The 12,508-nt window shown below is 36.5% G+C and overlaps 1 protein-coding gene across 3 annotated transcripts in view; it reads right to left on the minus strand.

Moving 5' to 3' along the window:
• Positions 1–8,207, minus strand: part of LOC124171528 — a 52,476-nt gene extending 44,269 nt beyond the window's left edge. For all 3 annotated transcript variants that reach the window (XM_046550702.1, XM_046550700.1, XM_046550701.1), the window contains exons 1-12: positions 7,965–8,207; positions 7,672–7,891; positions 7,338–7,600; positions 7,189–7,262; positions 6,917–7,101; positions 6,250–6,573; positions 5,333–5,501; positions 5,123–5,261; positions 4,904–5,049; positions 4,371–4,719; positions 1,959–2,437; positions 1,659–1,864 (exon numbers count right to left, since the gene is read on the minus strand). In XM_046550702.1, the coding sequence (XP_046406658.1) occupies positions 1,659–1,864; positions 1,959–2,437; positions 4,371–4,719; positions 4,904–5,049; positions 5,123–5,261; positions 5,333–5,501; positions 6,250–6,573; positions 6,917–7,101; positions 7,189–7,262; positions 7,338–7,600; positions 7,672–7,891; positions 7,965–8,102 (2,692 nt within the window). In that variant the 5' untranslated portion in view covers positions 8,103–8,207. The remainder of the gene's footprint in view (positions 1–1,658; positions 1,865–1,958; positions 2,438–4,370; positions 4,720–4,903; positions 5,050–5,122; positions 5,262–5,332; positions 5,502–6,249; positions 6,574–6,916; positions 7,102–7,188; positions 7,263–7,337; positions 7,601–7,671; positions 7,892–7,964) is intronic.
• Between the last annotated feature and the right edge of the window lie 4,301 nt (positions 8,208–12,508).

The following is a 12,508-nucleotide window of genomic DNA, read 5'->3' on the forward strand; positions in this document are numbered from 1 at the left end:
TTTTTATTAGTATTATTAAAATACCTAAATTCATGCCAACATTTCATTCCCTCTGACCTCACTATTCATTACTCAAGCATTGAAGGTGATGATTTGAAGTTTGTCACACATGAAATGACTAAATTATCTGTAGATTTCTTGTTTTTCCATAAACATTCTGTTTGTATACGTGGTACTTCTCTCAATTTCACTCTTGTTCCCTTTATAGATATCTATGGCCTCTAGATGATTTTTGGCATTTGTGCCCCAAAACTCCTTGTTTGCTACTTTTGAGAGAGCAATGTCACTATTATTAATTCTCCTAAATTAGACAGAGTGCAAGAGCAGTGTCACCTGCAGAAACTTCTTTTATATAATGATGCAACGCTTTTCTTTTGCCCATAATGTCCAGTTACGTACCTCACGTAAAACTTTATTTTGGCACCTATAGCACTTGTTGAGTCATTTTAAAGGAATTTAAAAATCTCATGCACATAATCATTCTGATAAGTAATTTTTGGTCTTCAAAGCATAGGTTGTTACCGACAGCTTGAGTCTTGCTTGAGTGCTGGACTAAAAATATTTCCAGAGATATGGAATAAACTTATTATTTACATCATCCATACCATACATCCAAAGCTTATTTCTCATCCAATTACAGGGAGCATTACGTAGAAGTTAGTATGTATGTCTTAATCAACAGTTTATATTTGTAAGTATCAAATAGGCAAAATACTGTAACTAAGAAAGAATTCCACACTGCAGACACTTCAGCCAGTTTGATAGTCTGTTGGTGTTTTATGTACATTCCGAACTAGGTCAAGAAATCACAGTAAGCTTGTTTCTAAGCAGTTGTTCAGTGGAAATGGTGGAAGAGTTTGTGACCACTTAATTGCAGAAGTTTTCTATACCAATTTCTCAGTGCACATGTGAAATGTGATGTGAATAATGTGAAATGACAACAACAAATAAGGGCGACAACATGTATTGCAAAACTCATTTCCAAAAATTTTGATGGTAAACTGCATGGAAATCAGTGAAATCATCTATCATCATTTAAGGGAAGCAGTTATCATCAGCCCTAATGATAATGGCAGAAGTAGCCATCAAAACAAGACCAAGAAAGAAATAGGGACACAATGGTAACCTTTGAGAGCATCATATCCTGGGAGGATACATTTTTAATGTAACTAAATCATAAATATATTATGAGGGTAGTACGTACACATTCATATTGCAACAAAGTACATATTGAAATGTGGATGCAGGTTGAAATCAGCATTAAGTTATCAAATTGACTGGGTGGAGCAGTTTGTAAACCTCTCCTAAAATAGTGTCCCTCCCATGGACTGCACGCTACAGAACTCAAGAGAAAGAGGAAATGCCACTTCACATAATGTTGGAATAGGGAGATCCACTGGCATGGTCCAAACTGACCGTATCATGAAGTACACAGTAGTGTACCAAATAAATGATTTTAATTCTTCCTGGTGAATAGTATTCAGGAATCTTTCTCGGGGTCAAAACGTCGGCCAATCAACTGAATTAACCTGGTGTGGATCCAGAGAAGAATTCCTGAGTAGTGTACCTAGTTGAAAAAATCAACCGAATAGAAAACCCATGGACTTATTCTGAGTCATACTAATTACATTTTATGTGGCTGTAACATCATGGCTCACCACTGATTTCCGGTGCAACTTTCAATGAAGGTGGCATCTCTATGTCTCCATGCTGAATTTGCACATCCCATGAAATGGGTAAATGTGATAAATTTTGCAACTTCATCCTGTAGTAAATGGGAGGTGAGCCAAGAGGTTGTCCAGGGAACCTCATGTTGATGTTTTTCACATTGCCATCTGGATTTGATTGGAGGTCCTCATTGAATCTGGACAGAAGAAAGACAAAAGAAACACCAAATCCATTGAAACATGTTATTGCATTTTATGCAGGCAATATCAGACCCTCAGTTTCACACTTGCCTGTCAAGGTCCAAGCTTTTCCACAAGAGGAACGGATTGAAGAATTCATCATTTTTTGAAGCCAGTATGTCCACTATTTTGACCTTGGGCCATGCCCCCTTGCAGGTGATAGTCCCTAATTTTTTTGATAGTGGAGTACTTTCCTCCTCATTGGTGGACATGTCATTATCCAATATTTGCTTTACCTCCATGATCAAACTATATGTTTCAGGGCACATTTTTGTATTAAATACCACACAAGTGTAATTTACTGACTGATAAGGCTCAAGTGTTCCCTGAGATGGAGAAATCTCATAGTTGGACTGATCAATGAGGAGGGAGTGATCCATGCAGTTTTCAAGGGACCCGTTTGTGCTACATTCAAGCTGAAGGAGCAGACGATATGGTATCCTAGCATCAGTGTCATTGGTCAGCCTGAATGAACCCACTGCAGGATGAGTCGCTATGAAATCATCAATGAGGATACAAGATGGTTCCATCTGGAAAAGAAGAGCAGATTTTGCTACATTAGATATCAACCACTGAGGAGTAATATTCCCAAAGAGAAACTCAGGGATGTATGCTCACGTAGAAAGAAAAGAGTTCTCAAAGACCAGGATGAGTGCCTTGCTTATCGTAGCCCCATGAATACATTGAAGGGTTTGATGCATTCCAATGAAAGTGAAATAAGTAACTTTCTCAGTAACTTTGGTTAAATCATTACAGCACTTGGGGAATATTTTATCTCCTGCACTCAGAATAGGGTCATATTTTTTGTTCCATAGTCTGAGTCACATGTTAAGGTACTTTGACTTAATTTTAATTGTGTCCATATCAAAAAAATTAGATCCCTCAGTCTTCTAGTTTTCAAGAAAATATGCTATGTATGAAAGCCCTACAACAATATTTGGTTGGTATAAAAGAAAAGCTACAACATGATGTGGATGTACCATCACATAAAATTACACATGGTACTGTTTTTTTCATTAAACATAAATGAAAACCTGCACTTACAAATGGTTAAGTTTACCAAAGAAAATTCTGCCTGGATATGATATTTCATTGTTATTGTTTTTGATGGGAAATAAGAAAAATAATGCATAACTACAGTAGTATCAGTGAATGAAATGAAAAATAAGTGTGGATTAAAGGATATTATCAAAGGTACTTGTCTTGTTTACAAATTGTGAGAATAGATGGCTAAGCTATGTTAATGAAATGAATAACCACTTTATAAACTATTGATATTTAAATTCCCACTATGACTGACCTCCCATTCCTTCCAAAAACCTCTCCTCACTCAGAGAATCCTCTGTTCCCATTTCAGCAACCAACCACCCACTAGTCAATCCTCATAGCTGCCTCAGCTCCAACATACCCGCAGTGCTGAGCAGAGAAAAATATAACAAAAGAACCGCTGCCAGCCTCTTTACCCCTCGAACCACCAATGGATCCAATCAGGCTTACCCATACTGTTCTCTAAGTATTTTAGCATTTAAGACTATACTTAAATTTTTGTACCCTGTCTAAAACATGATTTTTGGTAGTGGAACATCTAATAATTATAAATTTCAAGCCTAAAATTGCTTCAAATCCAAGTGTTAATGCTTTGAACCACAACTACTGTTATTAATTTATAGTCATGACATTGATTTCACATGGATCTACACTCAGTTCTTCTTTGATTTACTGTTTTAGCATTTATACAAATTCATTTCTTTGGAAGGTGGCACAGGAAATGCTTCACCCCAGCCACTTACATCACATGAAAATTTTAGTAAACACATTTTAAGATGGAACAACATACATATATGTACTGGGTCTGGAGAGACTCCTTTCAGGTACGAGGAAAATCTGTATCTATTTCCAGGAGGAGGGGGAACGAGTGAAACTCTTTTGAGTATATTTCTAGTCACAAAAGATGAAATGTCAGGAAATACATCCATACCATAGCTTTAACTGTGCAGAAATGGTGCCAGAAAGGAAAAGTCACCAGGTATAGGCCGATGTAATGGAAGTTCTAGTTTTAATGAGTGGAGGGTGACAGTTAGGAGGAATGAAAACCCATGTAATAAAATAAGGCTGAAGGTAACCTAGAAGTGGCAAATTTGCTAAATGATGCTATGTTCACCGATTTCTGTGTTAGATGTCCCATTCCCTTTTAAAACAACTCATTATAATATGAATTCCAAAGCATGAACTGCACTTGACCTCCCCATACTTAGGTACATAGATGTATGAATTAAAGTTTCCACTGAATGCAGTTTAAGATTGGACTATTACCTGTCATTGCATTGAAATTCAGATTTCTCATTTAAATTCATTATGCATAATATAGCTACATATCCATTTGGATAGACATACACATGTATGTGCTTTGTGATACCAATGAGGTGGAACTTGCTCACTGATAGGTATGAAAAAATTCCTTACCTGTGGGAATGTGTTCCTGCAGAGGATTTCAGCATATATTGTGTACTCTTTCTGATAGCTTTCAAAATCACCATCACCATGTTCAATGGAGTGTTTGGAACACACATTCATACCAGCTGGTGAAAAGTCATTATTTTCCTCCTCATAATATCCATTCCCTTTTTCCATTATTTTCCTTAGAGCAGGGCTACTTATTACTTTTGCAGTAATCGTTACTAACTCATAATTGTAACCACAGACCCTGGGGCAGTACTCCCATTTCTGAATGGCATTGTCATGCGGAGCTATAATAAATTTTTTTCGGCCCACATTGAGCACAGATGGCCGTGCACTTGTTGAGCAAGAAAGCCTGTGAAAGAGAAGAAATGCCTGAGGTGACAACTCAAACGTGCATTCTTCAGCCTCAGATTTTTTTAAATCACCCGATTTCACAAGAGTGGATGTAAGAAAGATGCCAATGCTGAGTAAACAACTTATTAGGGGAATGGCTGAAACACTTTAGCCACTGACTAAATGACTTTCTGTGTACTTACTCGATCCATAAGGGGGAATCGTTCCTCACTGTGAAATGAGTTGCCTCCATACAACCCACCATGGCAGGAGCAAAATTTATTGTGTCTCCGACATCACCAAAAAATACATTTATGGTGCTAATCACTGCAATCAGGTTCACTTGTGTCTGGAATGACATTGGTAAAGGCTAGTACTGCATTGCAATAGGTGATTTATAAAGTGCATTAAGTAGCAGTTACCTTATCAATCACAATCCCATTTAATGCAACATTCCAACGTTCCATGTAGGTCACATGAAGGAATCTTGGTGTGTGATGTACGCCTATGTATCTAAATTGCTGGTTGACGAGTCCTTGCTTGGGCTTCACGGTGAACTCCCTGAAAAAAGACATCACTTTAACCATCATCTCTGGGTTCAAGCAAAAATAAAACTCATTTCATTCACTTACCCTGTTTTTGGAGCAATAATTTCATAGTTTACTAGGTGGCATGACTTGGTTTGAATGAATAAGCTGGAAAAATTATCCTGCATGCACCCCTTGATAGGGAATACTAATGTAGAAGGATCGGCTATACATTCCATTTGTGGTAGGCAGTTCCTGTTGTGCACATACTGGCCTGTTGAAAATACACACACGGTGATATGAGAATGGGAATAGAGTTTTGAGGTAATGATTCTACAAAAACTAACGGTGTTGTGATAACAAATAGGTTGAATCGAATGTGGGGTAAAAGTGAAGTCATTAATGTGTTACCTACCTACATTAATTAGGTTTAGAAATCAAAAATTGATTAATCAGTGGAAAGTACAAAATATCTTCTAGATACCTTGAGTATGTCTGCAATGTCTTGGATGTCTTAAACATCTACTATATTTTTAGAAAATATCTTCAATGTCTTGAATATTTAAATTATCAACTAGATGTCTACAAATGTCTTCTTGGAGTGGAGACACATATTGAATATTTCCTCTGAAATTAGCCAATAACTGCTAGCTTTGAGGTGAAAATTGAATGGTTTTGAAAATTAAATGTTGGACGGCTAGATAAAGTCATTGTGCGCACGTGCACTGAAGAAGCAAAGGCAAATGTTTATTAAAGCGATTCAAAGTTAGGATAGCTTTTTTTTAAATATCCATTGCATGTCTAGAATACTGAGTAGATTTTTGAATATGATTTTCTAAAAAATATCTTCTCACGATATCTTGTAGATATCAGAAAACACACTCTGATATCTACAAATTGTCTAGAAGACATTACAGTCTGAGATTTTGAAGATAGTAGCCGAGGACGTTCTAGATATTTTGTAGACATCTAGTAGATGTTTTGTGCCACGTGAGTTAGTATTTGGGTGGGTTTGTCCATACCTATGAAGGTCATTTCAAAGTTCAGTGGTGTGAGTGACTCTAACCACTCCGAATTTGAAAATATTTGACATTCCCTCCATGGTTCGGAGCAGGATGGAAGTGAATGTTTTGGCTTATGCCAGAAAAGCCATCCATCGATTGTTGCAGACACAGCCATATCACCATCAAGTTCCAGTTGAGGACCAACTTCTTCATAGTTATTGAATGCGGTAATTTTTTGCAGCTTTCCATAATCAGCAATATTTTTGATTACCTTGAATTTGAAGGTCTCTTTAGGATATAGGTAACAAGCCCTTGGGCTGATGCTGAATAATCGCCGAGCATCTGAAATATGTTGAATACCTCATTAGTTCAGGAATACAAAGGTTTACGACACTGAAAAATGACATGAGCTCACTACACAATGGAGAAAGACTTGAATTGTACAGCATTGCTGACGATGCAAAAATTTCAATGGATGTTCATAGTTTTATCGCCTCATCATTCATCTGATGAGGACTTAAAGAGTAAATCGTAATGATGGTAAAGGATATCACTCATGTAAAACAATGGGGTCCCTGTGTGTTAAACATCAGCAGATGGGATCTAATGTGTGGTCTTGTGACACAAAATGGGTATTAAATAGGATGGTCATCTTTATCACATGAATAACATTGAATAATGGTACCTTCCGACCACATTAGGGTGAAGGAGTCGTCTGTTTTGTTCGTGACTAGGATACTGGTGCATTTTTCCTCTGGCGGCATGACAACTGCGAAGTCAGGTTTCACATCCACTATCTCCTCCCAATCGCGGTAGATGTACGCTTCCAATGAGGTCCTACTCTTTGATTTATCAGGTAACCCAGGGTACCTTCAGGAAAGATACATTATTAGGCCTTTGTATGATTTCAGGTAATATTTTTCGACACTTTTTTGTGCGACAAGAAGTTTAAGTCACCTTATGATATTTGGAGCACATTTGGTATAATCGGAGGCCGCACAAACGCCAATGAGGTGGAATACGATGGGATCCTGTGGGAATTGAAATTATGCACGCATAAATAAAATGATCAACGTAACTTGCATTCTCGCAACACTACATTTTACCTGGTATTTAACCAAACAGAAGACGTCTTTTTCAACCGTACCCTCGAATGGCGGGTAAAATTGTATTTTGATTACGATCGTTTCACCCCCTTGAATAATGCTCCTTGCAGGGTGAAGTCGAAAGATCGAGTTGCCATCGTCTATGTCGAAATACATTTCGGCTGGTGCGGAGGAGCAGTTATGTAACTCCACTTGGCTCTCGGTTACTGTGCCCATGATTGCTAGCATCCGAACATCCCGAGTCGATTGGACGATAAATGGTCCTGAAATTGTGAGTGTAATTATGAACGTAATTCTTGGAGGAAAAAACAGCTTTGTTTTACGAGTTTCTCACCAATGCTGCGTCCGTGGAGGCGGATTTTGGCGACTGGCAACTTCTGGCTGTAGACGTATAAATAGTCCACATAGGTCTCAAACGGTTTCAGAGGTGTAAATTCCACTTCAATGTCCGCTTCTTCGTTTGGTTTGAGCGAGAATTTATTATGTGCAACCATGAAAACATATCGTGGGACTCGTGCTCGTTTGCGCCTCCTTATTTTATAAGACCGATGTTCCTGTGGAAAGAAAATATTTTTAATAGCAATGAAAAGGCTGTGAAATGCTACATCTCAAGTAAAATTTAATTACCTTCGATTCGTTCACAATAGAGAAGAGAGCAATTTCGCGGCTGCCCATTTCAATGGTGCCGAAGTCAACATCCTTGGATCGTGTAATGCCTTGTGTCCACGATGAACTATCCACTGTTCTATCCGAATTAATATCCATATTATCAGTCGTATTACTCCAAGTTTTCGCCAATATTACAGAGTCAGGTAGAGCGGCACGATAATGCGTGCGACCTGGCTCATCGTCGCAGCAAAATGGCGACGAGACACCGGGTTAATTGGCGAAATGCAGATATAACAATGTAATGATGGAGAGAACGTTGACATTGGTAGTCTCGTTCTAATTGTAATAGGAAATGGATGTGCAAACATTTTTAATTCCAGTATATACTAATGAAAATTAAGGTATCGCTATCCACTTGTAAAACATTTGCAAAAACGCGCGCAAACGTTTTGCGCGGGAAATTTCCCGCGCTAGTTGACGCCATCTCTATTTCTTATAATTACTTTATTATGGACATTTTCTGAGGAAGTGAAAATTCATTTATTTTTCATGTCAGACACAATTGAGAAACATTTTCAGGTTACATATGGAAAAATAGCGCATTTCCTTGTCAAGTGCCGTTGTGCCCTACGGCCTTCCAAAGATGGCGAAGTCACCCTTAGCATAGATGTAGTAAAACTGCTCATAATCAGGGCATATAAATATTTTGCCTATTTAAAAATAATCATAGGCTAGTAAAATTTTGAATAAATACTAAAAAAATCCGATAAACTTAAAAAAAAACACGGATAAGCAATGCAAAAATCGGGTTAAAACAAACAGTGTGATGGCCTTCCAGGTATCTATATCTCGTTCCTTCATGTAAACATGAGAAACCTAACCTTAGAATACAAAATTCATTTAAAACTCTGCAAGTTTGAGGAAGAGGCAATATTCAGGCATAACCGTCTTTTATGTCGGTAAACCTGAAAACTTATCATCGGAATGGAAAATTTATTAAACACTCATTTATCAAACACAAATTTATTAAATTATATTGGAGGAAAGGATTGAGGTAAGCCTAAAGGTTATCCACCCTCTCATATCCACAGTTTTCAATAAATTTCCCTTTCTAAGGATAGGTTTTCATGAGAACCCGACAGACAGAGGTATGCCTGAAGGTTATCCTTTCCTTCAATACCCAGAGTTTTTATTACATTTTCCATTCCAAGGATAGTTTTTCATGCACGATGTAAGGAATGATACGATACGATGAAATGAAATTACCATGTGTTCCAAATCAAGCCAGAAACGATTTTATAGGTTTCCATGCGTTTACATGAAAAATTGAGATATCCTTTAAGGTTATCTTTTCCTCCAATATCCAGAGTTTTTAGTAAAATTCCTTTCTGAGGATAAGTTTTCATGTTTACATTAAAGTCTGAGGGATAGTCAGTTAGTGCCTGAAGGTTAGTTAGCCCTTCCTCCAACATCCAGAGTTTTCAATGCATTTTGCATTATAAAAATAGGTTTTCGTGTTTGCATGGAAGAAAGAGGTATGCCCTTAGGTTCACATTCCTCCAATATCCAGAGTTTTTTTGCATGATGGTGTAAGGAGTGCCTGCAGACGATGAACTTTTAATCTAGTGAAAGGTGATCACTGTAGTGTTTTTCAATTTAAAACCATAGTAAATGCACTCAACTAGTCATAAATTGGTACTATAGCGCTTTACTGGATAGGTATATGATTTGAGGCCATTTGGCGTACTATATTCTTAATTTGAACTTCCTTTCATAAAACCACCTTATAAAGAAATTTACCTAGCTCAGCAAAAGTCTTTTAATTATCTACTTAAGCAACAGATGAGTTAGTAAAGTAATCAAATATGATACATTAAATGAGTTTCACGTGAAATGTGATGATAGAGAATGTGAGAGTGAACTAAGCCCACTTTAATGAATCAGTCTCATGTGATGGCGTTGTTCTTTTATTCATGTACAAGGTTTTGTAATGAGAAATAGCTCCGCTCTTATGGATGAAGAGTTTTGACTCATAAATGGGTGATCAAAAGAGGTGTCTCTGAGCTACACTTTTCTACTGCAGGGCTTCCAAAATACTGTCATTTGTACAGGTGATGGACACTTGCCTGTCCCCTGCTATACAAAATACCTTCCTGTGGGGTCAAATGTACTTGCACAGCCATTGTGAGCTTCATCGAGTGAGCATAAATTTGAAGTTTGATTTCCAAGTGAGCCAAAACTTCTTAATTCCAATTATTTGCTCATGATTAATCCTAGTGCAGTACACTGGTGAGGGAGAAAATAAAAGGTGTGGTCGGGTCGGATCCAATCAATAGACTTTTTGACTGTATAACCTGCTTAGTAGGCCATTGTAATGGAAATAGAATTTGACATGGTTCAAAAAACTTCTTTTGAAGCCATTATAGTGACAAGAGCCACGGCCGTCTTTAAACGGCCGTTTGAAGACGGCCGTGCAAGAGCCCTGCAAAAGAGGATGAAGTATGGAGCAAAATTCATGACATGAATGGTACAGTGGGGACAGATGTGACTCCAAACTAGAGTTCTAGGTAAAACTGAAGGTATGAATTCACTTAGCGTATGTAATTTCAACCAGATCGGGTGGAACCAGGCGGGTGCCACGTATTAGAGGCCGGATTGTCGGATATTTTTTGCACTCCACTGAGCTTAAATGGAAAGAAAGGAGAAGACTGAAGCCAGAGAATACTGAAATCCTCCCCGTGTTTGCATTAATACAATGAAATAATGAAATGGTTAATACAATGAAATTGAAAAAAATGTCATTAGCACTTGATTAATTTGATCGTCAGAATTGATACTACATTATAGGTAACGTGAAAATCTGGAATGCTTGCATACCTGTCCAATGGTGCTGTCATTTCATTATCTGAAGCTGTGTAAAAACTTGAAGTTTCAAAATCATCGTTATGAAGAGTGTCATTGTGGAATGTACCAAGTGAATTTGATTTTCTCCACTTAAATAATTGTCTTCCTCACTTAGGCAATTATTCACTTCTCTTGCTCATCTATGATATTTACATAGGTTGAACCATTACCTTCGTTTGGATTTATCACAATTTTTTTTGTATTAGATGTTATGTTAAACGCTTGATAAAAGTGTAAGCACCCTCAAAATGTGTGCCAAAAAATAAAATGACTAGGACGTTGCAAAAATTGTAACAATATAGTAACACTGCCAAGAATTTCTGTTACACAAAAAATCACACAAAATATGCAGGCAAATGAGTTTTAAAATGAATTTTAGCAAAACATTAAACCACTTTCACCCACCTCTGTTAGTCAGGCATCTTGTTAGACTTGGCAGGTACCCAAGTAGCAAAATCTTATGTAAAAATTATTTTAAAATATGTTGCGAGAACATTTTAAAATGATTTTAACATAATTATGAAAACATATTAGCTTTCTCTGTTTCAATGTTACAAATCTTTTTTTCACCATTTCAAAATGATTTTAACATAAATTTAAAATATGTCCTACTCTTGTATGAGCTATGAAATATAGATTTTAAAATATGTTGTAACTAATTCAGCCTCTTTTTAAAATGATTAAATGCTATGTTAATATGATATAAGTTAACACGTTTGAAATTGCAATCTGAGCCAGGAACAGTAAAATATATTTTCCCACCCGACAATTCTCCTAACATCAACAGATGTGGAAATTTTGAAGGAAGTAGAACGTGCATCTGAGAATTACAGAATCTCCTTATCTGCGTGCCTGCACAGAATTCCCACCTTCACCATGAACACGTAGACACCTTCGGAAACAATGTCAGTGTTTGGATCAGAATTGGATTTATTCATAATGTCCACATACTCAGGCCTTATCCCTTTTTAGTATGCAATAAAGCACATATTGAGAGTGTTTTCAGGTGTTCCTTGATTGCATTCTCAGATCGTTCAATGTCCATTTTTTGATGATATACCTTCATTTTGGGATATTCTTCCCGTAAATTCATTATTTTAAATTTCTAGAAATATTATGGAAAACTGCCAAAAAATACCGTTTTGTGGATTTCAAGATGGCGAAATTCAAATTCACTTTTGAAAAAAGGGATTCATTCTGGTAGACAAAGTCTCCAAAATCATCTGTATTACTTGTTTTATGTAAAGCTACTTGTCAGTTATCCACAATCCCCTCCAAGGAATGAGAATTTTTACACTGGTTTATTTTATCACAATGGTATGACTAAGATTATATGTACCAATGAAAATTTATATGAGGAGTTTTAAAATGATTTCAAAATTATGTTAAAATGATTATAAAATAATTATCACATTAATTCAAAATTATTTTAAAATGTGAGTAAAATTATTTTGAAATTGTTTTAAAATAATTTTCACATAATTATTTTTCTGTGAAATTAAAAAAGGAACATTTTTGGCAAAAATAAGCCATTACTTCCTGCATATCCAAGAATATACTATCAACAAAATGAGATCAAATTGTACAAGACTTAAAAAGAGCAACGCCTAATACATTATTTTAAAATTATTTTAAAATCTTGAAAAAGTCATGAATTT

The sequence above is a fragment of the Ischnura elegans genome, chromosome X (genome assembly GCF_921293095.1).
Source record: "Ischnura elegans chromosome X, ioIscEleg1.1, whole genome shotgun sequence".
In the NCBI taxonomy this organism is placed as follows: domain Eukaryota; kingdom Metazoa; phylum Arthropoda; class Insecta; order Odonata; family Coenagrionidae; genus Ischnura; species Ischnura elegans.